The 27,279-nt window shown below is 38.5% G+C and overlaps 1 protein-coding gene across 4 annotated transcripts in view; it reads left to right on the top strand.

Annotated features, from left to right (window-relative positions):
• Positions 1–22,756, top strand: part of LOC131230285 (uncharacterized) — a 62,462-nt gene extending 39,706 nt beyond the window's left edge. The window contains exons 6-16 of one of the 4 annotated variants that reach the window (XR_009163970.1): positions 3,087–3,122; positions 3,245–3,314; positions 3,592–3,662; positions 4,627–4,737; positions 4,831–4,970; positions 5,075–5,114; positions 10,821–10,883; positions 10,996–11,195; positions 14,857–15,420; positions 15,878–15,952; positions 22,017–22,756. Coding sequence is in view for 3 of the 4 variants with exons in the window: in XM_058226124.1 (XP_058082107.1) it covers positions 3,087–3,122; positions 3,245–3,314; positions 3,592–3,662; positions 4,627–4,737; positions 4,831–4,970; positions 5,075–5,114; positions 10,821–10,883; positions 10,996–11,195; positions 14,857–15,385 (1,260 nt within the window). In the remaining variant the exon portion in view is untranslated. The remainder of the gene's footprint in view (positions 1–3,086; positions 3,123–3,244; positions 3,315–3,591; positions 3,663–4,626; positions 4,738–4,830; positions 4,971–5,074; positions 5,115–10,820; positions 10,884–10,995; positions 11,196–14,856; positions 15,421–15,877; positions 15,953–22,016) is intronic. The other 3 variants (XM_058226125.1, XM_058226124.1, XM_058226126.1) reach the window with 3 other exon arrangements.
• The last annotated feature ends 4,523 nt before the right edge of the window (positions 22,757–27,279 follow it).

The raw sequence follows: 27,279 nt of genomic DNA, 5'->3' as shown, positions 1-27,279 counted from the left end.
AAAAAGTCGAAGAATCTTATGTATCATGTGATATATTGCAAAATATTGTGAGATATCCCAAAACATCGTGCGATATCAACAAATATTATCACTTTTACCCTTTTTTATAACGGATTTTAACATTTTCTTTGCAATTAAAGGGTTGGGAATGTCGGAATAATCAGAAAAAAAGGGACAACCCTAAAAAATTGAAAAATATAAAAAAAGGGAAAAACTTTCAAGAGAGTATTTTGGTACCTGTCGAAGAGATTGCCTAATTAGAAGTTGCATTTGGTGGGCCAATCGATCAAAGCGGTGCGCCGTTCGTAGGTAAGTGCAAAAAAATGTTTGATTCCCTTTTTTTGAGAGAGAGAGATATTTTCGGGTTTTAGGGTTCCGAGCAGCAAGGACTTGGACCCTCTTTGCTTTCGAAAAAAAAAGAGGCTTCGGATGCCTTTTTACGGGCGCATATTGGGTAGTTGGAGACGGACGGTCTTGTCGGGGGCTCTGTAGGGCCCACCATGATGTATGTGTTTTATTGACACTGTCCATGCATTTTAATAGGTTATTTTAGGACATGAGCCTAGAATGGAAGTAGATCTAAGGCTTAAGTGGACCACGGCACGGGAAGCCATGGTGACAATGATTCCCGCTGTTGAAACTTTCCTAGGGCTCACCGTGATGTTTATTTTCCATCCAATCTGTTCATAAGGTTTGACAAACTCGGATGAGGAGAACATAAATATTAGCTTGATTCAAAAATTTTGTGGCCCCCATAACATTTTCACTGTAGGCGTTCAATCCTCACTGCTTCCTATGGTGTGGTCCAGTTGAGCCTTGTATCTCCCTACCTTCTTTAGCTCATGCTCTAAAATTATCTATTAAAATGGATGGACGGCATGGATAAAACACATACATCACAGTGGGCCCCACAAAACCCTTGATTGATCATATTGACCATTCGTCTTTAGCTATGTATCTGCGCTCCAGAACCCTATATTTGAGGAAGTGGATTGCATATTTGGCCTGGATTTGGGGAAGCGGACTACGTAGTTGGTCCCACCCAATTCTTTGGGCCCACCTCGATGTATGTATTGTATATCCACACCATCCATCTATTTGGACTGCTTATTTTAGGGCACGGTCCCAAAAATGAAGTAGAGATTAGGCAAAGGTTGTCTATGACTCAATTGAAATCAATATTAGTTGATGTTGTGAATTTCTTCTTTGAGATTGTTTTAACAAAACAATGGTTAAGTCCTATTCACCCCCCCTCTAGGACATAGATAGCTCCACTTTCACTAGGTGTTGTTACATGAAAAAGGTGATGGATGGGTGAGGTGGAATGGCCTTACACATGCATTGGCCAAGTTGGTTGGTTCCTAGGCATGCATTGGTGGTTGTGGAGGGAGTGTAGGTAGTGAATGTGAGGTGGAAGAAGAATGTGTGGTGATTGGTTGTAGGTGATCATGTAGCAACACAAAGGGGCATGCATTGGTTGCATGGCTTGTTGAGGTGGCAAGATGCATGGTATGGGTCATGATTTGGTGTAAAAAGCACGGCCATGGGCAATGATGGGTTGTAAGAGGCATGGGGGAGTGGTTTTATCCCCACATGTCACCTTGTTGTTTATCTTTTAGCAACATGGATCCTAGCATATGGGCTTGGGCCTAAGCCCATTACATATGGGCCTAAGTCCACTAAGGGTTACTTCTAATACAAGTGTGTTTGTGATTCTTCGCGCCATAACGTGCTATCGGTGTATCACATTGACACATGGGTGGCCTCATCATGACCGGGGCAACCGCTCGGTTGTCATGATGGGGGTTTCTGGTCTAACAGTCTCTGACTGTCCGGAAGCCTGTACTGTGAAATTGGGGTCTATAGTTCACTGGTTGGGTCATACATTCTGTGTACTTGATCGGAAAAGACTCGAAAGAATCGGGGCTCTACACAATCAGGTAATAAAAATTAGATAAAGAAAAAACTGCCCCCATTATTACAATATGCTGATGTAGAGATAGTGTGGACCATATGGCACACTATGTACTTTAAAAAAAAAACCTTTTGTGAGACCTATATATGGAGTTGAATTTTGTTGTTGGAGACCGGATGAAGTTATACTTGACCTCGATGTGTTTGGTTCTTTCATGAAACTCAGGATTACCGGTGATATATGAGACCACTGTATTGTCTCAATACAATTGCACTGGCTGATCCACCATGAATCCCGTCTCTAGAGAAAAAAGTCCTCAACTACACTCACTCACAAGTAGCAGGAGTCATGGCCCTTTCCTCTACGTCTGCATATTCTACTTTTGGTTTTTCCATGTTACTAAGTTTTGACACAAACATACAGTATCGATTAGTAGATCGTCTCTCAGATGGAGATCCAGCCTAGTTCGCAGTTGCATCCAGTCTTCCATACGTAGATGATTCTGCTGCCTATATAAATTTCTCTCCGTGGGACTCCTTTTATGTTTGCAGTAATTCGTTGTAGAAAATGTGTCAATGCATGAAGGTTTACATATGCTTGTCATAAATTGAGGCAAAATTTCCCGAGATATGCACTTTCACTGCACTTTTGCCTCTTGTTTTAGAAGCTGTTTGCATCTATAATGTTCAGTTGTAATGTTCTCCTGATGTCCTTCTAACCTTGTTGCTAAATGTTTGTCTCTAGTACCTTACATTTTTTTTTTACCTCTTGTTTTAGAAGTTGTTTGCATCTATAATGTTCTCCTGATGCCCTTCTAGCGTTGTTGCTAAACATTTGTCTCCAGTACATAAGATTTTCTTTTGCCCAATTATCCTTATTCATGTCAATGACCACATTTAGTGCTATGTTCTCCTGATGCCCTTCTAGCCTTGTTGCTAACCGTTTGTCTCCAGTACCTATCAATTTTTTTTTTGCCCAATTATCCTTATTCATGTCACACCCTCTCTCCCTCCGTCCCTCCCTCTGCCTTTTTTCTGGTGCTTTTTTTTTTCTTTTTTTTTTTTTTTTTTGCATTTTATATGTAAATCTTTGTTCTTCTGAAGGCCTATACTTTCAAATTCTCTTCAATATTGTAATGGACCACCTTTTGCATTTGTTGATTGTCTTGTAGAAGCGTCAAATGGAGAGAGAAGTTTATGATAAGCAGGTGGAAGTTCTCGTGAACATTGTTATATGTTATGTAAATTGACCTTTTCAACAATTTGTGTGCAGAATTTTTTTGTTAAATGTTCTTTTCCTTATGTTGGGTTTGATTTATTGGCTTTGTAGAAGGCAGCACGTCGTGAACATGTTCCATTAGGAGGGTTGAAGACGAGGTTGTTTGAATATGCTGACGATGGTAGGTGCTTTGAAGGACAGTCATTCCTGCTATCCTTCCATCAGAAGAAATGTTTCCTGTTCATTCATGCTTATTTTGGCAAATGGGCAGGGTGTTATCTTCTGGTTTTTGCTTATTACATTCTCTATAGTTGGGGCTGTCGCAAAAAGCATACAGAAATCTTACTTGAGCTGCATGGGAAATTATTGTTATAGTTTCTTGAGCATTTACTATGTATGGCTTATGGGTTTATTTATACTGGTGATTGGTCATGAACTATTTCACTTTGTGCCTGTAGAACATAACACTGGCTCACAAAATTATAGCCGAAGACGGCAAGGAGGGTCTTGTTGCAGCATTGCTTTAAAGGTGTGTCTTTGGTTTACTTTCGATGATTTAAAGAAATATCACTGGACAATGAACCCTTGAAATTAACATTATGAGAAATAGCTTAAAACTCTCATTATGTCTTATGTGCGCATGTGTGTATCTGATCCGTGCAATGGACACTGCAAGAAGTTGCTAACAACTCTCATTTCATCATCTATGTGTGTGACCCCTGAAATGGTCATTGGAGAAAAAGTTATGGTTCTCATTTCTTCTTATGCATGTATGTGCGCACGTGTATGTCTGTGTTTGTGCTTGTGTGTGTGCGGGGGCCGACAATATGGACAGCCTAAGTCTAGATCTGTATGTAGACTTTTTTTTTATATCATAAATGAAATGGACTGTCAAGAATGTTGGGACCTACATGATGGATGGTCCTTATCAATAATTTGACATTTCCAGTCATAAATGAATTGGACCATTACCTTTCAAAAAAAAGTAAAAAAAGGAAAGAACTGGACTGTCCATTTTGTTGACCATTAATTGAATGGTTTGGATCATCCGATGAAAATGATTGTTGACAGTCATGAGCAATAGATAAAATCTCCCATGAGATGTACGGTCCAACTATATATTTTGACATTTCATCACAAACAATTTGTAGCAAGCCTGGAATGGCTTCTCGAGATCTTTTTGAACATAAAGTCCTCTGCTGCTTTTGCTCTCTCTCTCTCTCTCTCTCTCTCTCTCTCTCTCTCTTTTCTCCTATTTATTTGCTTAAAGAGTTTTTTTTCCCCCCTACAAGTTCATTTGAATCAGATATATAGCTCATTTTTCTAGTTTTTACATCACTAACGTTTGATAGAAACTTCAAAGTATTAACCATACCATTTACTTATATATATGCTGCCAACAGGCTTTTGAATTTTAAACTGTGTTTTCCTTTTCTTGTCTTATATTGACCCTTGTCCATACACTTGCGACTAACAAATGTATTCTTTTACAGGATGAGTTTGGGGTTGATGGTGCTCGGGTTTTTGATATTGATGCTTCTAGTGAAATTCTAGTTGTCTCTCGTAGACCGTCTGGAATGGCTGGAGTGCATGTGCTGACCAAAGTAATATATTTAGGGCAAATACTTTATTTGGACATAGCAAAGGTCTTTTCATCAGCAAATTTAGTCATTGGTGTCATATCCCTTGATTTCCAGATTAGCTTGTTACCTCCTTATGAAAATGATAACATACAACTTCCACATGACACCAAAGCCGTTAGAGACGTACGCATTTCTCATCCTCCTGGAAGACTTGCACTTCTGGCTTCAATGGGAAAGAAACTGTCAATTGTCAGGTGCACCTACACATCACATTTTCTTCCTAGATGAGTAGTCTTATACTCTTATTAGACATCCCTTTAATGGAAATATTTGATCGAGTTTGTTCTGTTCTTTTCAGCATGGAAAGCAACAATGTTGTCCTCACCTACGACTTACCGGTACATCTTTTTATTCCTTTCTAGTTTCTATATATTGTTGTTTAGTACTTAAATATTGATATATGCTTATTATTCCTGTGCTTTCTTGTGGCCCTAAGCTTTAGATGGCATTGTGTTTGAGTTTTGCGTTGCACGATATCACATGAGAATGCTAACTCCTTGTCCAAAAATATCAGTATATGCTTATTATTGCTGTGCTTTCTCGTGGCCGTTATCTTTAGATGACATTCAGTTTGACTGTCGTGATACATGATATCACATGAGAATGCTAACTCCTCGTACAACTTCTCGTGGATTTTAACTCTCATGTTCGAATAGTAACTTTATGTGAAATAAATTGATCAAGAGTTAATTGTAACCAAAATCACGATGCAGTCAAGATGGGAGGTTGGCCCCACTATGAGGATAACCTGCTGTAATAATCTAACGGCCCCACTATGAGGATCACTTGCTGCAAAAATCTGGCCCATCTACTTATCAGGCGGGCCACACCATTAAAAACAATGTCTAGCTATTGATTAATAGTGCAGTCCGCTTGTTGAGTGGATGTGGCTGACTTTTGCACATGGTGACCCTCATGATGGGGCCAACCTATTGGACAGGTTGGATGTCACACAAACATCATGGTTTGGAAATTATCTGTGAGGTGGACTGTAACTTGTAGTCCGACTGATTGGACTTGAGACCTTTTCATATATATAAGCAAGTTTTCATTAAAAAAATGAGATTAGAAACTGAAAAGTTGCTAACCATGGTGTTTCCTATGGTGATACCTTCATGATTAGCCATTGGCCAATGAGGTACATGTCCATCCATTCCAACTATTGGTTGTGTGCCCTTGAATTCCAACCTAATTCTTTTGTTAATTAGAATTAGGTCAAGTGCGACCTCTTATGATAAATGACTTGAAGTTGATGTATTTGGGATTGATCTAATTTGACTTGAAGTTGATGTAGGTTAGGGCTCAACTTGGGCTGGCTTTAATTGGCTTGGGCCAAGGCCTACGATGTGATCTTGCTTGGGTTTGAGTTGCCCACTGGGAGGGCTCGGGCTTGCCTTGAGTTGGGCTTAGGCCACAACTCAAGCTCTGCTTATATTGCTCGTTGTGCCAAGCTCCAAAAGAGTATACGTGTATTTCTATTGAAAGTAGAGCTTTTTAAAGAAACTACCTTTAAGCAATTTCCTTTAAAAAAAGCCTTGAAAAAGAAGTTACTAGGCACCTTCTTCTTCCTCAAAGAGCTTCTAGATTCACACGAATGTAACCCAAGAAAAAATGGTAGAAATTGGCCAATGCCTCCTAACATAGATGGAGCAGCCAACAATGATGATTGACCAATTTAAGAATTATCGGTTGATGCAATTGTAGGAGAAAATTTACCCAGTTGAAGATGTGATTGCAGATTTCTCTGATATCAGTGAAATAAACCGATTAAGACCAATAATCGTCACCAAATTCATGAGGGAAAGATGTCGTGAGACGGGGAATCACAACGGGCGGTACGCTTTTCCAAAATATAGGGTTTTTTCGTGTAGTTTCTTGTTGTATCTAGTGTTTAAATTATCGGCGATATTATCGAATTATCGCTGATAATTTCGGTATCGCTAGAGTTGCGACACCGAAACTCCCTTTTTTTGTTTCTCTTCCTAATATCGCTGATTTTTCGGCGATTTTATCGATTTTTTGCAAAAAGTCCAGTTGTCACTCTGTGTTTGCAATATCGGCCGATAGTATCAATATCGCAGTCCAACGATACGAAACACGTTGAAAGAAATATTCCGAAAAAATTGGACAAAAAAAAAGAGAGAGAGAGAGGGAAACTTTCAATAGGGTTGATTTCCGCACCTATAGAATAGATTGCCCTGATTGGAAGCTGTATTTGGTGGGCCATTTGAATCGAAGCTCGCTATTCGTAGGTTACTGTAAAGAAAATCTCGATTCCCTTTTTTTCTATCTTCTATTAGATTGTTACTTGAAAATGGAATTGATTTAGGAAGAAAATGCGAAAAAAAAAAAATCCAGAGAAATTTGGAGATTTGGGGAAGAATTTAGGGTTTTAGGGTCTCTTGGACAAAAAATGGGTTCGGAGCCCTTTTTTATCGGGCGCGGATGCGCTACTGACAGGTTGAGTAGCAAACTCGCTACTGAAGTGACATCACCAAGTTCTGTGGGTCCCACCATGATGTATGTTTTGTATCCACACCGTCCATCCATTTTGAGAGACCATTTTAGGTCATGAGCCAAAGAATGATTCAGATCCAAAGCTCAAGTGCACCCCACCACAGAAAAAAGTGGAGAGAGTGACACTCACCATTAAAAATTTCTAATGGCCACAAAAGTTTTCAATGAAGCTGATACTTGTGTTTTACCTTATTTAATGTTTTTGTTAACTTATGAACAAATTGGATCTCAAATAAACATCACAGTGGACCTTAGGAAGGTTTCAACGGTGGGTGTAACTCACTCCACTATTTTCGGTGGTGGGGTCCATTATAGTTTTGGATCTGCCTAATTCTTTGGATCATGCCCTAAAATGTTCTCTCCAAATGGATGGACGGTGTGGATACAACACATACATCATGATAGGATCCACATAACTTGGTGACATCACTTCAGTAGTAAGTCTCGCTACTCAACCTGTCATAGCTAATCCGCATCCTTTTTTATCTGGCACGGCTAGTGCTACATGAGGCACGTAGGCATCTTTTCACACGTGTAATGGGCCACCAATCTGAACGGTTCATGTGATGTGGCATCCCATGAAACTCCCAGTGACCAAAATTTACCCTGATCTAAAACTCTAGTGGGCCATAGCAAAGAAAGATGCAAATCAAGGAGAAAAATGTTTTCTTTTATAATGGCCCACTGAAGTCTTAGATGAAAGCAAAAGTTGAACCATAGAAGTTTCATGGAGTGCTGCATCACTTATACCGTTCAGATTTTGGACTCACATCACATATGATGAGTTCTCAGAAAGTTCTCACGATAACTCCTCTTCGGGGAAAATCCGCGTTGGCGCGGATCGGGAGCCTAGAGATGGATGGTCTGTCAGGGCTTTGTAAGGCCCACCATGATATATTCGTTTTATCTACACTGTCCATCCATTTTGATATGTTATTTTAGGGAATGAGCTTAAAATGTAGCTAGATATGAGGCTCAAGTGGTCCACACCACAGGAAGTTGTGGTGGGAATGATATCCACCGTTGAAGCTTTCTTGGGGCCCATCATGATGTTTATTTTCCATCCAATTTGTTCATAAGGTCTAATAGACCTGGATGAAGGGAAAACATAAATATTAGCTTGCTCCAAAACTTATGTAGCCCCTATAATTTTTTTAATGGTTGCCATTCAATGATCACTTTTTCATGTGGTGTGGTCCACCTAAGATTTGGATTCGTTTCATTTTTTGGCCCATACCATAAAATGATTTGTCAAAATGAGTTAACGGTGTAGATACCAAATCATTTAAGCTTATTATCCAAAAAATAAGCACAACCAATTATCAAGTGGACCATACCAAAGGAAAAAGTGGTGATTGACGATTAATGGGCCACAAAAGTTCTGGATCAATCATATATTTGTTTTTTTCTTTCATCCAAGCTTATGTGAACTTATCAACAGATTGGACGGTAAATAAACACTACAAAAACATTAAGGTGAGCCCTAAGAAGGTTTTAATGGTAGGGTCTTCAAATCTATGGTGGACCACACCATTGGAAAAGCAACGAATGACTATTAAAAGCTTTTTGTAGGCCACAAAAGTTTTGGATCAAGCTAATATTTGTATATTCTTTTCATCCAGTTCTGGTTGAGCTTATCAATGGGTTAGATGGCAAAAAAGCATTACAGATCTGCTTTACATTGGGCCTTGGGAAGTTTTTAATGGTTACCCTTCAATCATCATTCTTTCTTGTAGTGTGGTTCATATAAGATTTGTATGCACTTAATTTTTTGATCCATGTCCTAAAATGGGCTGTAAAAATGGATGGACGGAGTGGATATACAATATATAATCAAGGTGGGCCCCACAGTAAGGGTAACACCCACTAAGCTGTTGCCTGGGTAACACCCAATCTGCGCCCTTATGAAACTAGGTGCGGATTGTGTGTGACCCCTGTGTGGGGCCATAGAGATGTACGTCACAAATCCACATTGATTGGATAATCCAATCCATCCTTGATTTCATTTACTTTTACGTGTCTTAATTACTGTATGCCAGCTGCATTTGTAATATATAAACTTATTTTGGTTGCTATTAAAGTGATTTTTTATGGCATCGCATGCATTTTGGGTCCCATTAAATGAAAAATTATTATGTAATGTATTCTTTTCGCAATTGTTTATTCCTAAATATGTAAATATGTGTATTTAGGCATGTCTTGAAGTTTCACTGAAAAATTCCATCGTTTTCCCCATGTTTCCCTCTTTTTCCCCGCATTTCTGGTTATCGGCGATAACGATATTATATCTTTATCTCTGGCCAACGAAACTTGTAGCGATACCGACAACTCGAACACTGGTTGTATCCAGCTGAGTGTTTTAATAACCTTTGCTACATGGTGTGTAGCTTATGCTACGTAGCGTTGTATAGCCTTAACGCCATGTAGCTTATGAAAGTAGCTTACATCATGAATCACATTTGGCCTATGCTACATGCTAATTTTGCATACTCTCCATGTTACATAGGCTATGGTACAAGCTACGTAGCTTACACTACAAGTTATTTCACTAAAACATTAAAATCAATTAATTCCTGCAATTATTGGTTACATTTTTCATTAAAAAAAATAAAAATAAGTAAAAATTTCAATGATTTTAGTAAAATAATATTAGTATTATATCGGGTAGGTTGCTCTTTCTTTACCTTCATACTTAATCTTTGCCTATTTTTCCTATTATTGTAGGCTGTGTTTGGTTGTCCCAAGACTAATTGTGCAAACTATCATAAAATTTGATGAAATGTGTCAGAAATAAGCACAATCTTAATTAAAAATCTAGTAGTGTTAGCTTAAGCTTCCTGCTTCAGAGGGACGAACGCTATGCTACACGCTATTCACTATATAAAACACTGATCCAGCCATGGGATTGCAATCCCATTTTATAGAATTCTTGAGCTCCTATATTGTTTGGATTTGATTACTACTGCTGAGAAATGACGCTCTTGAAATTGGTAATTTAAATAATTTTAATTCATTTCTAGCTTGATTGAAAACATTTTCATTGTATATGCACGCGCGCGCACACACACACACACACACACACTCTTCACATGAGGTATTTATTACTTTTCATACCACTGTCTAACAGGTGCACGTGTGAGGTATTTATTTATTTCTTTTTTGAACGGTGAGATCTTTATTTTCATACCACTATGAAATAGGTTTGTCTCAATTTTAGACAAGGCTACACCTAAAATGGTTTTCCTAGTGCTCTTTCACCTTGTCTCTATAGTACTTTCCATGTTACAAAAGGATCGGATGTCCGTTTAACATCATTGTTTTCTTTTCATACTACTATTTTTTTATCCATTGAAATCATGGGATTCTGTATGAAATTTAAATTGCCTGGAATTATAAACACGAAATAACTGCTTGTGTTGTTGTTGTTATTATTATTATTATTATTATTATTATTATTATTATAGTAAAGATTTACATAGTACTCAATTGAGTCAAGTTTGTTGTTCCTAAACATCATATTTTTCTAGGTACCTGCCTGGTCTTGTTCATGGGATTTCAACAGTCCGTATCATGTTTATGCTGGATTGCAGGTTCAATCTTTAACTGCACTATTATTTAAATTATACTCTTCATATATAGCTAGTAACATTTAGATTTTTAGTGGGACATAATTGCAATGTGCTTCTTATTTTACTTTTGCAGAATGGCATGCTAATGGTGTTTGATTTGCGTCAAACTGCCGGACCCATGGAATCAACTAGCGGTTTGACCACCCATCCAATTCATACTATCCACTCTATTTCACATGATAGGTTGCATAGTCCATCCTCTGTTGTTAGAACACTTTTAACTGCTTCTTCCATTGGTCCATGCGAATGGGATATTGGGGGTGTTTATGCAAGGTTGGTCTAAATCACTGATACATGGCATGCCTTTTTAATGCTTGTATTTGCAGTTTTTGTTCATTTAAAATCAAATTCAAGAGACCTAATCCTCTTTGCTTTGTCTTTGAGATGGATTGTTTTAGTTTTTAAGTTTCTCCTTTTTACAATTTTGTTCCCTTTTTATGCCATTGGAAGTGTTTTCATTTTTAAATATATTTTTTAAGTATGCTTTATTAGCTGTGATTCACATCTTTTAGGTATCACGCATTATCTTGGACCTTAATGAATCCATTATTCATTTGCCTTCTGTCATTGTTAGTTCTTCTTATTGTTTAGTGGAGTCATTTTTAGTGTTTCTTGAGTAATATTTATTTTTAATCAGTCAACTAATTTCTTCTGATGCCCTGAGGTACATATATCCAATGTTTTAAATATCGATGATATCAGCTGATATATCCTACGATATATCTTGTATCCCACCTGTGCGATATAAAACGCACAGGTAGTGCCAATATATCCCACCTATTCGATCCAATGAGCTTTTTCAATTTTTGATCCATGTTTTTACTATAAATCATGTTAAACTAGTGTCAAATGGTTACAAATCTATGATTCTTCATGTTTTCCATGAAAAATCTTTGGAACTTCGATGTCGAGATTTGGGGGAGATGGTTCAAGTTGCGGAAAAGTGAGAAAAATCTAAATTTCTCGATTTCTCGCAAATCAGTTGCAATCTTTGTATCTAAACATAAAATTAAACATGCATGTAACCTGATTAGTGATTCTTCTTTTGTTTTTGAATGTATTGCTTGAGTTTCCATACATGTCTTCTTATGTTTATAAATTATATGAATAGACTTTGTATATACTTGCATTAGTTCAGTTGGAAAGTACATATATTAGGACCCCATGCAAAGGAAACCCCTATCATAAGCACTTTTTTTTGTAATGTTTTGATTTCTAAGTGTGTATTGATGTCTTTTTCAACTATCCCTGAAGTTTCATTGAAAAATTTGACCAATTTCCCAATGTTCCCATGTTTCCCAACATCAGCGATGCAACCAATATATCCCATGCGATTACTGATATGTATTTGTATCCCAAGGGTGCGATACATTACGCGATAACAATATTTAAAACATTGCATATATCTAGGTCTTGATTTTAGAGATACCGCTCTCTCACAAGTTCACAACACTAACAAATTCGTTATTTACAAGTGCAAAAATTGCTTCTTTTTTTGTTTTATTTTGTTTTTGTTTTTGTTTTTCTGCCTTTGCTGTTATTTTTGGCCTCTTTTTTTTTTTTTTTTTTTTTCCTTTTTAAATGAAGTTACGATTCTCAAAGAAGAAGAAGAAGTCTTCAAAATAGGTGAACTACACATGTTGACACATTTGTGATCTGAGACTCCAAATATCAGATTTAATTGTTGATATTTTTGAATTTATTTGAATAGGCCCATTGTAATAAGTCCGTAGTGAACTCACAATGCCAGTTGACCCTTGGGTGATCGAACTGTTGAGTTATATTGTAACATGAACAAGAATTAGGCTATATCTTCACTACAAATGACCTTAGCAATTCGATCTACAAAATCAGAGAGCAAGAACTGTGCTAGTTAGGAGTTAGTTCGTACAAGTTGAAGGCTCGAAAAGGCAAGGGGAAGAACCAAAAGGACATTGGTGGAGCTAGGAAGAAAAAGACTTTTTTTTTTTTTTTTTTGAAAGTAATAGAAAATTCATTGATCAGAGAAAATTTTTACAGGGGAGAAACATTCAGGTAGGCCCGAGAGTAGTAAACATGGGCCCACCTATCATAAAAGGAAAAACAAGGACAGAAAATTTCTCTCTCTCAGGTTACCCAATCCCACCCTATCCAAAAACAGGAGGCCTTTGGGGATGCAGGGGAGATCCACGTGAGAGTTGAGAACAGAATGAGATTGGGAAGAGCTACCGAGCTTTGTGAGGCTATCAGCAACTGAATTCGCCTCTCTAGGAGTGGGAAATGGAAAATTTAAACACGCCCTTGAGCGCCTGGATCCTAGTCTTCCAATAAGACATGGACCAGGAAACACTCGAGATCTCAGAAAGAAAGGAGACAATAGAGAGGGAATTGCTGTCCACTTCCACCTTCTGAAAACCCAAATTTACACACAGGGAAAGGCCCTCCCAGATGGCTCTAATTTTTGCTCTGGTGTTGGATCCAAAACCATACTCGGAGTAGAAGGCAAAAAGAAAATCTCCTTTGCAGTCCTTGCCAATACCACCTCTGCCCGAGGGGCCTAGGTTCCCGAGCGACGATCCATCAACATTTAGTTTGATCCACCCCTTCTTCAGCCTCGACCACTTGACCACTTGAAGTTTTTTATGCTGCAAAGAAAACCCATCCACACCCAAGTCCTTCAGCGCAGAGGCTAGCAAGCGATTCATGGAGTGCGGAGGAGGAAAGAAAGGCCCTATCCAAGAGATCCAGCGATGGATCGCATCTACCACCTTATAGACAACGGGCTGGGAGTTGTCAAAACGAGCAGTATTTCTCGCTCTCCAAAGCTCCCAGAAAATGAAAATAGGAGTTAAACCTCTCAATGTTTGGAAACGATCAACATGCATAACCGCAATCCACCATCTATTAGCTCTGGCTGCTGCTGAGGTGGTAGAAGAGGGCTGAATCTTGAAAAGAGGTTGAAAATGGCCCCTAACAAATGAAGCTAAACCTCCAGAAGAGAGAACCGAAGTCTCACCTGCTGAGGTGGAAGAAAAAGACTTGTATGACCTATAGTCTCACCGAAGTTATGGCCTTGATAGAGTGGAATTGTGGAACAAGATTCATGTAGCCAACCCCAATTAATGGGAGATAGTGAGGGAAGACTTGATGACCTATAGTTTAGCTGAAGTTATGGCCCTTGGTAGAGTGGAATGGCTGAACAAGATTCATGTAACCGACTTCAATTAATTGGGATAAGAGTTAGATGATGTTGATGATGAATTTGATCTATAAAAAGCTAACATCATAGAACGGTCATCGCTTTTCATTCAGGTCCATCATTTGGATGTTGGGATCACTTCTATATAAAAGAGCATTGTCCATGGCCCATCCAATGTGGGCCACTGTCCACATGGTTGAACTGACTGACTACAATTTCACTTTGATTGTCCAAAAACTATACTCTACTGTTATATGAATTTCATAAAAAGTAAATTTACATCCACCATAGGACTATTGATGGCTGGGTACCAATAGGGGCCTGAGTCAGGCAGTCTTGGCCTTTTGGATATAATCCTTGGTCAAATGTTGGCTTGAGCCCATTATGTGCTGCCTGTCCCAAGCCCGAACTTAATTAAACCTAATAAGTCCAACTTGAGCCCTAGTAGGAGAGCAAGTAAACCTAATAGGCCCAATTAGCCTTTTGTCTTATCATGATTTATATTTCATACTTAGATGAAATCAGGCTGTAAAGAATTATATTTTGGCCAACTAGAAAATTAAGGTCTTTTCATATTTTCTATTGCTCTAGCAAAGATGTTTCCATTTTATTGATGGACACACTGTTTCAATGCCAGGGTAATTTTTATTGTGTTATAATCAAAGTATATTACAAGAATATTAACACCTTTTCATGTTCTATTCTCATTGCTGAGTGACATGTGCACTGATTTTTCTAACATGACTTCTACTTTAGGCCATTGCTAATTCCTGAAATGGAGAATCAAGGTGTTTGTATATCACTTGCTTATTGCAACTCAAGCAGTGACATCATTGCTTCCTTCCGGCCCAAAGTCCAGATTCCTAATGATAATGTGGCTTCTCAGGCTTCACTTTCTGCTTCACCAACTGTTTCTATACAGCCTTCACTTCCAGCTTCACCAACTGTTTCTAGACCAGCAATAATGGGTTCACATGTTCTTGTTAAGAGGGTGGGTGGAAACTCTTATCAGAGTATTGGATCTGCGCCATGCAATGTAAGTGAAGTTCGAATGCCAAAGTCAGCAATTATAAGCATAGAGGATAACAACCCGCTCTTTGCATTTGGAGATGAAATAACACATGGACTGTGTGTGCGAGACTTGCCTTCTTTCGGAGTTGTTGAGCATCTTAAACGACACCCACATCCCATCCTCGATGTAAAGTATGCACGTTCCACCAGCCTAGGTTTACTCAGTTGCATTAGTGAGAACAGGCTGCAAATTTTCACTTGCTCAGGACCTTGATGCAGTCCCTTGCTCTGGAAGCTCTTGTTATGGAGGTAATTATCACCACCAGATCTTGGTTCCTTCATTTTTTACTTGAGTTGGATTGTTGTAGTTTTTGATATTATTGCTCAGATAAATGTCATCTATTAGATGCCTGAAACTGCTGACGTTCCATTTATATTTGTAAATACGTCATTGATTCAGCAGATTATTGGTCTTGGTAGTCGCTGATCAACAGAACAAATGTTCTGGCTCATCTTTTAGTTCCCTTTGATCTGATCTGATATAAGATATAATATATGTACTGAGAGCCCTCCATTTTCTAGAAGGTTGATGTGTCTGACAGTCCATGTTCAACACACTTGTCAAACCATTTTGTAGGAACTTATCAGAAGGAATCTCAATTTATCTTTTATTCTTCTATTCTGGCCACGTTTATATAGTTTTAATGCATTTCTATTATCAACTAAACTACACATACATTTAATAACAAAAACTGTATGTCTGTAGGGATGTGCCAGTGTTGAGTTATCATCGTGCCTTGTGTTTGTGAAGAAAACCCCCTTCAGAGGCTATCTTTCTTGGGTTGAGTCTTCTACTCCTTTGCTTAGATCTTGTGGAGATTAATGCTCCAACGCCTATTTACCAGATTTTATTATTTTTCGCGTAGTGCCATCTATTTAATTATTTGTTATCTGGATCTCTTACAGTTCTTGTGCTAATCGCTTATTGTGATTGTGGGTGCATATTCTTGATTGGAACATCGTTCAGTAAGTAGATGGTCCATCCAATGATGTGGATATCTTGTTGCCCATAAGGGGCAGATTTGATCTTTGTACATGGCTGGCCAAATTACTTGAATTGTTACTTGGCCACCATGTAGACATCTATAATGTGTTGGTGCAACAGCTTGATTTCAGACCATGTTGATCTGGGAGATCCTTGCTGATACATAGCGCCCAGTCATATATATGGTTGCAATGGCTGCACTTGGGACACATGGAGGAGGAAGGGGTAGGATGCCTTCCAAGTTCCAACATCTCTAACAGAGACTCAACCACATAAGAAAGTCCTTGAGAAAAGCCCAATTACCACCTTTGGCTAGGGAAAATGTTAGCAATCATGGTCCAGAGCCTGGGGCAGGGAGGTGGCGAGATATAAGAGTTTGGCACTCCATTATAACCCGAAGAGGAACAGGTCAAAGATTGAATGGCTTATGCTTTAGGAAAACAAAAATTTCGGAGCTCATGTCGAAGTGGGTGTATTTTGTTGGAGGCTACGGCCTGCGGAATAAATTATTCCTTGGACTATTTCTACTGATCCTTTGAAGGGTAGGATATGCTAGACAATAACAAGGTCAAGTTTGTCACTGAGAAACTAAAGGGCCATACTCTACTTCGGTTTATGGGAAAGAAAGAATCAAATCTTGGGAAAAGGTGAAGGATAGTTTACTTTGCCAATTGTTGCCCGATGATTAAAAAGTCTCTATTCTGGTCCCATCATTTACGTTAAGGAAACAGGCACATGCATGAGTACTCTAGAGGAATTTTATAAGCTATTGATCCTCAACCTCCATGAGTTGTGAATGCCAATTCAGGACTAGGTTAGCTAAACTTTTCTGACAAGGAATTTGTTCTGGCTGATGGCAAACAATAAGGATATGGCCCATTGGTCGGTCTGATCTTCGTGTGGGGATAGATCTTGTCACTTGATCATGGCTACAACAGTTATATATAACAGGATCAAGGTGTATAATTATTTGGGTCCTCATCATACTTGTGCTCAAGGGCTTCTTTACCTTAGATTAATGCAAGGACAGGTCGTTTGTGATGATGACTGCTCCCCACCCCCAAGCGAACTTTGATGGTGCCTCACTAAGTAATCATAGATGCCCGAGGTCTATGATGTTGATGATTTTCCAAAGACACAGAAGCGTAAGGTTTTTAAAAAACTTTAGATTTTAATCTCTACATAATCCCCCTTGGATACAATCAAATCCCTAAAATATTCATGAACTTTATGTAGAGGAATTTTTACATAACCTTAGATGTGTCTCTTGATCACGTGATGATTTGCGATGATGCTTCTCTATTGTAGGAGCTCTTCCTGTTCCGTCCCAATGAGAGGGAACAAAGAGTTGTGTCATGCGCCCACACTACAGGTCTGGGTATGCACACTAGAGAGCCGTCTACAAGGTGGACCCACATGTGTGCATGTGTGAACGGAATGAGGAGATAATTTTTATTTTATACCATTAAGTCTCAACATGGCCTCAGGCAGTGTTCAAAATATCGGTATCGCGTTACGTATCACATTCTTGAGATACGGATACGTATCGGTTATCGCATGGGATATATCGGTTGTATCGTGTAATGTATCGCTATTGTTGGAAACATGGGGAAACATTGGGAAATTGGTTGAATTTTTTGATGAAACTTCGGTAATTGTTAAAAAAGACATCAATACACACTTATAAATCAAAACATTACAAAAAACAAGTACACATAATGGGTTTTCTTTGTATGGGGTCCTAATCTATGCATCGCCTGACTGAATTGCTGCAAGTATATTCAATGTCTATTCATATAATTTATAAATGTAAGAAGACATGTGGAAACACAAGCAATACATTCAAAAGCAAAAGAAGAATCACTAGATTAGGTTACAAACATTTTTAATGTGATGTTTGAACACAAAGATTGCACACAATTTGTGAGAAATTGGGAAATTCTGATTTTTTTTTTCTTCAATTTTTTGCAACTCGGCCCATCTCCTCCAAATCTCAAAATCGAAGTTCCCAATCTGTGATTTTTCATGCTAAACATGAAAAATCATGAATTTGTAACAATTTGACACTAATTTAACATGAATTACAAAAAATAAGAGCATTGAAATTCGAAAATGCTCACTAGATCGAACATGTGGGATGTCGCATTACTCGTGCGTTTCATATCGCACTGGTGGGATACTAGATATATCGTGGGATATGTCAGCCGATATCGTCAATATTTAAAATAGTGGCCTCAGGTTTAAGGATTAGTGAAAGCCAATACATGATCAAGTTGATCTGATCTATACATGATTGGTTCACTGGACTTGAGACTTGATACAATCTTCCAATGCAAGTGCTCAATCAGGCCTAAATAGAAGGACCTGCATGTCGTGAACACTCACACTCCTATGTGTGGTACGACCAAGGCACCAACAGCCCGATGTTGGAGATTTTCCATCCCAACTTGTGGCTAGTACCCAATGTTCGAATTATCTCCGTTATTATTGAAATATCTCTGATATTATCTTTATCTCTAGCTCAGCGATACCGATAACATTGGTAGTGATACCGATAACGTTGGTAGTATCAGAAATTACAGGTATTAGCAGCGTATCACTAAGTATCGCCAACGTATCGATATCGCCAATGTAATTTTCAATATTTTCAATTATGCAAATTTTAGGTGTCACTTGTATTACCAATTTATCAATATTGCCAATGTATCGCTAATGTTTTCGACCATGTAAATTCTAGGTAGTGCTTGTATCATAAGTGTATTGACGATATTTCAATAATATCGCCAACGTATTGATATCATCAAAATTTTGTTTATTAGAAAACAATTTATTTCAATTTTTTTCTCATGGGCACATCGTTGTATGTAGTGTTCAATTTGTCATTGATAATATTGATAATATCTTGATATTATCGATACCGCAACATGCGAGATATTGAGACCACAATCTTTCATTACCTTTCCAATTATTGATGATTTCTTGGTGAAATATCATGTGTTGTTGATATTTTGCAATATCGATGACTGTTTGGATGGAAGGTTGGATGGTTATATAGGCCGGAGGGGATGGTTGAACTGATTTCTTACAACAACACATGCTTTTAAGGCCCCATTAAATGGAAACTTATTATGCATGCATTCTTTTTGCTTTTTTTTATTTTATTTTTTAATTTTTATTTTTTTAATAAAATTTCTAAATATGCAAATATGTACATTTTAATATCTCTTGAAGTTCCGCTGAAAATTCCACCGTTTTTCCTATGTTTTCCTGCATTTTCAGTTATCAACGATATTATCGGCGATATCGATATTGTTTCTGTATCCCTGGCCAGCAAAACTTGTAGTGATACCGATACATCGAACACTGCTAGTACCTAAACATAGGATGACCACTTAATAGTTAGCCGATTGCCAATCCCACTACTATGGTCATAGAATTTATGATACTGAGATCCATGAGACACAACTCTCCCTTGGCCAGTGTTCATTGTGTTCACACTTACCTTCTCCTAGGACAAACGGATGAATCTCTCACCATAACCCATAAACCAAAGTTAGTAAAAGTTTCCCACGTATTAGTAATAGCATCCACGGTATATACTAGTGTTTTAAATAGTGTTAGCATGTTGCGTGGCGTTCAACCCTTTGTAGCATGTAGCTAAGCTACACGGTACTTTTTTTTTTTAAAAAAAAAATTTAAAAATAGGAAAGATATGGTAAATAGTAAGAAAAAAAACAAAATAAAAATAAAAATATGCCTAAACGATGATTCATTTTTTCAAGTATGTCCAAAGAAGGTTTTGATTATCATTTATCAAAAGCCGATCCACATATATAAACCAAACCAAATCATTATCACATTAACAACTTTCTAAGCAAACAACTTTAATTAATAATATCTAATTGAAACCACATGTCACAAGTATGAAAAGAAATTAAAATCCCACATGTTGAGAGTATTAAGTATAAAATACAAAATACAATTATCATTTATAAAAAAAAAAACGCAGCATATGCTACAAGAGATTTACGCTAGTGCCGTAGCTGCGCTATGCTACAGATTGATGCCCTATCATCTTTGATTTTTTAGGTCCTATCCCTGAAGGCGCAGCTAGCTCATGGTCTCATCACGTTGCACTTGAGCATTTGGCCTGTTTAAAAGTTGGGCAGGTTTGGCCGTTTGGGAATATGCACACCAGGTCCAGGCCTTGCCTATTGAAATTCCTATCTTATAACCTTAAATTTTGGCTTTCGGTATACATGCAAAGTTGTTGAAATAATCTAGAAGTATCTAAAAATGCTTATTTTCCGGGGTTGGCAAATTAAACTTTGATGGTTCCTTGGTAAACCATACCCTTGCAATACTAGAGGCGCGATTCGTGATGATAGAGAGTTATCTCCAAGTCCTACAAGTTCTTTTCCGGTCACGGTACATGGGGGAAGGTGAATATCCTGGACTCTCCATCCTGAAGGAAATGTCTTGGGGGCTGTGTAGCCCTTGGAGAAGGGTCAAAGATTTTCATCAAAGACTTCTCTGGGACATTGATTGTTGAGGGGGATTCCAAATGCAATTCTTGGGCTTCTTCCAATCAGTTTGGGCGGAGAAGTTGGCTTTCATTTTTTATGAGAACTGAAGGCGATGCATCTTGGTTTCACAATCCATCCTAGGATGTTCAGTGGATGTGGATCTACCTGGATGTGTAGCTCATCCAAGTCGTATCTGTATTAGTGAGACAACCTGCATTTGAGGCTGACCAAGTCAGGCACTGGAACCTCCATTTTAATACATGGCTAGCCGATTGAGGAAGAAAAACATGAAGATCTTGAAGTAGATAGTCAAATAATTGCAACAGTAGTGAAGGCCATGGATGTCAGTTTTACAATCCACCCTAAGATGTTCAATGGATGCAGATCTACCCTGACGGTATGTTTCTAGCAAGGTTTGAAGTATTGTCAGAAACCGGTATGTATCATCTGATATGTACTGGTATCCTTCATGAATGATACGGCTGTATTGGCCCAAATCAACCCAATTTAGGGGTTGATACAGGGCTGTTTCACCAATATAGGGGTAGATATGGGGCTGTATTGTTGGGGAATGATGTGATCACCAGGACACCAATTTAAAACCTTGGCTTCTAGTTTAAACATCAGCTCTGGCATGATCCAAAAAAAGAAAAAGAAAAAAGAAAATATTTCCATAGCATGTATTGACAATTTGACATTCTTACATCAGCATAGATTAATAGCCTTATATCCCCTGAAGCAATTTTATCATGCTTGGATGATGGTTTAACTGGCTTCGTGATGAAACATCAAAGTTACATTTCTTTGGGGCATGTTTGGATATCACCAATTCCATGGAAGTTGATGGAAATGGAAAAGGTTTACATTGATACGACTGTTTGAGATGTTTCGATAGTAACGAAAAGGGAGGATTCCATGAAGCAATCACTACACCTTTCCATAATTTGGATTCTCTGGCACAAGAAACTAGGTGACCCTTGTCTCACAAATATGAGATTTCCACTTGCTATCCAAACACAGTCCCTAAAAATGGAATCCATGTTTTCAATCGTGCTCATGGAAATAATTATTTGTTATTATTACCTTTTCTTTTCTTTCCCCTTAGGAACCTGTATCCAAACATGGTTTGTTATTTTTCCTTTACTCATCTCTCCCACTTATTCTATTTTAATGATTCCTAGAACTCATATTTATAGCAGCACTGTTACTCATTTTATACAGATTGTTTTCTGCTGATCTTAATCTTTCATTAGAGAGCAACACTTCAATTCTGCATGCATGGCTTAAAACTGCCAGCTTATATTAATACTGCTTCAACAAACACTCAAATGCAGGTCCAAAACAACAGTCGCCTCTCCCTTCACGGACCCATGGGTCATATGCTGCTAGAAATGGAACTGAGTGGAGGGCAGATTTGTGGTGCTTGATCCACAAGGGGCAGTTTGTTTAATTATAAGCATGGGATCAAGACCCTGTTTCACCAGTGACCTTTCTGAGTCAACCATCTGAAACATGAAAAGTTCATCTGAGTTCAAGGGACTCCCAACGGTTTTGGTCGAGTCAGAATGGGTTGCAGTGGTTTTTGTACCCAGTCAAGTCATTCTCCAAATCCATGTTTTGATCACTCGACCAGAAGATTAATGGTTGCTGCTGTGTTATATGACTGGCGGACAAGGAATAGCTGCTGCTTGATGGTGATCCGCTATCTTCACATGGGTGTTGGGTTTCTTATCCTGCATCCCACTCATCCATCCATGTACAATGTGTATGTTTATCAACTACCATTTCACTAGTCTATATGAGTGAACCCAACAGGTTTCACTAGCTTTGAACCATAGGGTCTGTGTTTTTATTATTTTTAGATTGTCACTTGCGAAAGCACCTGCCGCTCGTTGTTCTTCAAGGCAGATATTGCAGAGATATGTGGAGAATGTATCATGACTACACAACATACACGACAGTTTTCGAAATATCGGTATCGCGTTACGTATCACACCCTTGGGATATGGATACGTATCGTTTATCGCATGGGATATATCGGCTGTATCGTGCAATGTATTGCTGTTATTGGAAACATGGGGAAACACTCGAAATTGGTTAATTTTTTCAATGAAATTTCAGTAATTGTTAAAAAAGACATCAATACAGACAAATTGAAACAATATAAAAAACAAGTGTGCATAATAGGTTTTCTTTATATGGGGTGCGAATCTTGCGTTGTCTAAATGAATTAATACAAGTATATTCAAAGTTTATTCATCTAATTTATAGATGTAAGAAGATGTGGGGAAACACAAGCAATATATTCAAAAGCAAAAGAAGAATCACTAAATCAGGTTACATACATGTTTGATTTTATGTTTGGACACAAAGATTGTGAGAAATTAGGAAAATTTTATTTTTATTTTTTCAATTTTCCACAAGTTGGTCATTCTCCTCCAAATCTCAAAATCAAAGCTTTCAATCCATGATTTTTCATGCAAAACATGAAAAAACATGGATTTGTAATAATTTGACACCGATTTAACATGATTTATAGAAAAAATAAAAAAGGATTAAAAGTAAAAAATGCTCGCTGAATTGAAAATGTGGGATATATCCCACTATTTGTGTGTTTCAGATCGCACAGGGATATAAAAAATATCGTGGGTTATATCAGCTGATATCGTCGATATTTAAAACACTGATACAGGATACACTCTCCGTATATCTCTACATATGCATCTTTTTCCATCTTCACTTACGGTTTAGCATCTTCAGAAAATGGGTTGATTTATCAGGTAAGAAGCATAGCGAACACACCCAAGGCTGAAAATTAGGCTAGACCCTCAATTAAGTGGGCCATGAAATGAATAAATGATCCACATTCATCATACACTTGAATCCAGCTGATGATCTTACAATTTGGTTGTTGGACTAGGCCATGTTGACAGCCGTCCATACCTTCCATGTATTGCCTACATGTGCTGGATGTACATTTGTGCAGTGAAGTCCAAACACTTCCGTCTTGGATGGGTGAGATCTCAATTGGATATTAGAGCAAGTTTATGCTTGTCAAGATCAGCCGCAAATTTCCAAAGGATCTTCCTTTTTTTTTTTTTTTTTTGTGGGGGGGGTGGTCACTATTTTCAATAGGTCCATCTAACTAGTTCAAGATCCAGCCCGGAGATTAACCCCCACCATTTGCCATCCCTAGAAACAGGTGTTGAGATGAACACTTGTAGATGTGAGGATGTTGAATTTATATGTTATATGGTGCATGATGCTAAACAATCACAGGGCAATACAGGTGGAGGTTTGCATATTGCAGTGCAAGGATGTTGAGATGAATGTGCGAGAAGATAATGAAGAATTTATAAAGAATGGTAGTGATTAAGATGGTTTAGCTATGTAAATGTTAAAATGGTAAATGGTCTCGATAGGAGGCCAACTTGGATTGAGATGGACCGTAAAAAGACAGTCGATGTTGGGATGAATGTGTGGGAAGACAAGAAAGATAGATATCAAGAATGATAGTGATTAAGATTGTTTAGCTATATAATGCTAAAATGGTAAATAGTCTCAATAAGAAGGGCAACCTTTATTAAGATTGAAGGGCCATAAAATGACCACAGGAAGAAGTAATCAAGAATAGTAGTGATTAAGAGTGATAAAATGGTAAATGTTCTCAACAAAGAGGATAACTTGATTAAGATGAATGGCTATAAAAGGATCATAGATGTTGATACAAATGTGTGGGAAGATAAGGAAAACGTTTATCAACAATGATAGCGATTAAGATGGTTTAGGTATGTATTGCTAAAATGGTAAATGGTCTCAATAAGGATGGCGACCTTTATTAAGATGAAAGGCCATAAAAGGACAGCAGATGTTGACATGAATGGTGAGAAAACAATGAAGAATTTATCGATAATGGTAGTAATTAAGATGGTTTGGTTGTGCATTGCTGGTCTCAATTAAGTACCGCAGATGTTGAGAAGAATAGTGAGAAGACAAGGAAGAATTTATCTAGAATGGTAGCTGTTAAGATGGTTTTTCTATGTGATGCTAAAATGGTAAATGGTTCTGATAAGGAGTACAACCTCCGTTAAGATTAGGGGCCGTAAAACGACAGCATATGTTGAGATGAATAGTGAGAAGATAAGGAAGAATTTATCAAGAATGGTAGTAATTAGGATGGTTTGGCTATGCATTGCTAAAATGGTCCCAATAAGGACATCAGATGTTGAGATGAATGGTGAGAAGAAAAGGAAGATTTTATCAAGAATGGTAGTAATTAAGATGGTTTGGATGTGCATTGCTAAAATGGTAAAATGGTCCTGATAAAGACCTCATTTGTTGAGATTAATGGTGAGAAGAAAAGGAAATATCTATCTAGAATGATGGTTGTTGTTGCCTAAATTTGGCCAACAAATGAGGTTCATGTAGAGCTGAAACGGCTTATGACCTTGTTATCGCCATTTGATAGATCTCTACAAAATAAAGAAAATATGAGCAGTGGGAGGTGCCGGTGGCCGATTTTGGACCCTCCGATGCGTAAATCAGGCTTGTACAAGATGATCGCAAGGAGGTAGATTAAGACTTAGATGCATCACCTTTTTCCATTATCTCTTTTCGGGTTAGAGTCTGTGGTCGTATATATAGCGCATGTGAGAAGATTCCGGACCTCCAAATACCATTGTGCTACACTAGAGGACCCCTGATTTAGTGAAATTCTTATCCCAAATATGTCAGAGTGATCTTTGACTGAGATCAGGTTAGATCCTTATCTCTTACGGATCCATGGTGAGATTCACTTTGGATTTCTTGTACCGCATCTCTGATAGTGGTTGACTTGGTCAGCCTGAGATGGTGGAGAGTTTGAGCATCAGAGAACCTGAGCTCCTTCCCTACTAGTTCCTTACCCGTGTTGTAGATATTCCCAGCAGGGCGAGTCCTCTCCTATTGAGCTTCGTCCTCTAACGACTCAGCTTGATGGCTTGTCTCTGAGCTGAAGGAAATGCTCGTCCCATGTCGATGACGCTTCTACTTGGACCTTGGTCACCCTATCTTAGAGGGTCCACCTTAGCTTGGAGGCATATCACTTGTACATAACTGTTGCTCTTCCCGTGTGAGGGACCCGTTCGGTTTTCCCCACAATACCCCCCCCTCCCCCCAAAATAATAATAATAATAATAAAATAAAATTTCCGCATGAGCTCGGAAATGAGATCTTAAATTGGCTTTGGATATGCGGGAATTTCAAATTTTGACCTCAACTTGGATTTTCACTAATTTAAAGAGGTGGGTGCTGAAAAGTTGGCGGTAGGCACAGAAGTCGAATACGCATCATTATTGCACGCAAATTGAGAAGGCATGCCATTAGTGCACGTATGTTGCAATCGTCATCTTGCCTTTTGAGCGAGTTGGGAGGAGACAATCTATCAATTGAGACATCGTGTCTCTAAGAGAGGCGCGTCGGTCGAGGCATCGCTTCATCAGTTGAGTGAGTCCCGTGTTGACACGTGGTGCTGTATGGGAGTAGTTGTCATATGGGGGAAGTTTATAAATACCTTGAGTCTTCTTCCGGTTTTCCTCATTTATTATGTGAGAGGTTCGAGCTCTGCCCACTTATTGGTGCTTCTACTTTCCTCGTTTTTTCTGGTTTTTAGTATATCCTCTTCCTTGGAGTCTTCATGCCAGAGCATTATCTGGTTACGCTGTCTTTTCATTGCTCCCTTCTCTTCTTCTTCTTCTTCTTCTTCTTCTTCTTCTTCTTTTTTTTTTTCATTCTCCCTGATGTCTTTCGAGTAGGATTCCGGTGCGGCCACCATATCTGACCGTCTTCTAGATGAGTCAGTCAGTGGTGTCTCTTACTCCGGATCTTCGCCATCCATTGAGTCTAGCTCTGTTGTGTCTGGTCCTCTAGGGCCTGTCCCCCATTTGAGTGGAACTGCATGCTAACGAGCCGACCTCCTCATCCTTTGGCAAGCTCATCTTTACCATTGATACCTTCGTGTTGAGGTTGAGGGTGGTCAATCTACAAACTCTCAGGTCAGTCAATTGTATTCCCAGCTCGGTGAGTTGTCACCTTCCCCACGCTAGGGAGGTCTTGAGCCGACTTCTTGGGGGGGGGGGGGGGGGGGTGTTGTCATGTATTATTTGCTTGCAGTCTTCATCTGCCTGTCTACGCTCTAGCGAGAGAGGTACTCTTCGTCTTGGAGTCGCCCCGTGGCAACTGAACCCCGACATGTGGCGAGCTATTTTTGGTTGTGACATCCTCTTGCAACTAGTCGGGAACTTTGAGCTCACAGTAGGTGAGCTATTTTGCTTGTACCAAACCAAGAGCTCAAAGTGGCTAAGCTAGAGGGTTTACTATCTCGAGCTCCGACCTCCTATGCCCAACCAGGTCAGAACACACACCAAGTTGCTATATTTGCATCTCATTCACTCTTTCTTTTGGTGTTAACGTTAGGTCGTTTCTAACTACTGCTTTTTTCCTAAGTTGCAGCCCAGCCTGCCTAAATTCAACTATTTTAGTTTCCTTTTTTTAGTGGAGACTGGAGAGTCATACGTGATTTATCCATGGTCTTAAGCATTAGAATGCACCTTATATGGG

The sequence above is a fragment of the Magnolia sinica genome, chromosome 17, assembly GCF_029962835.1.
Source record: "Magnolia sinica isolate HGM2019 chromosome 17, MsV1, whole genome shotgun sequence".
NCBI lineage: Eukaryota > Viridiplantae > Streptophyta > Magnoliopsida > Magnoliales > Magnoliaceae > Magnolia > Magnolia sinica.
This window is presented reverse-complemented; position numbering and strand designations above follow the sequence as displayed.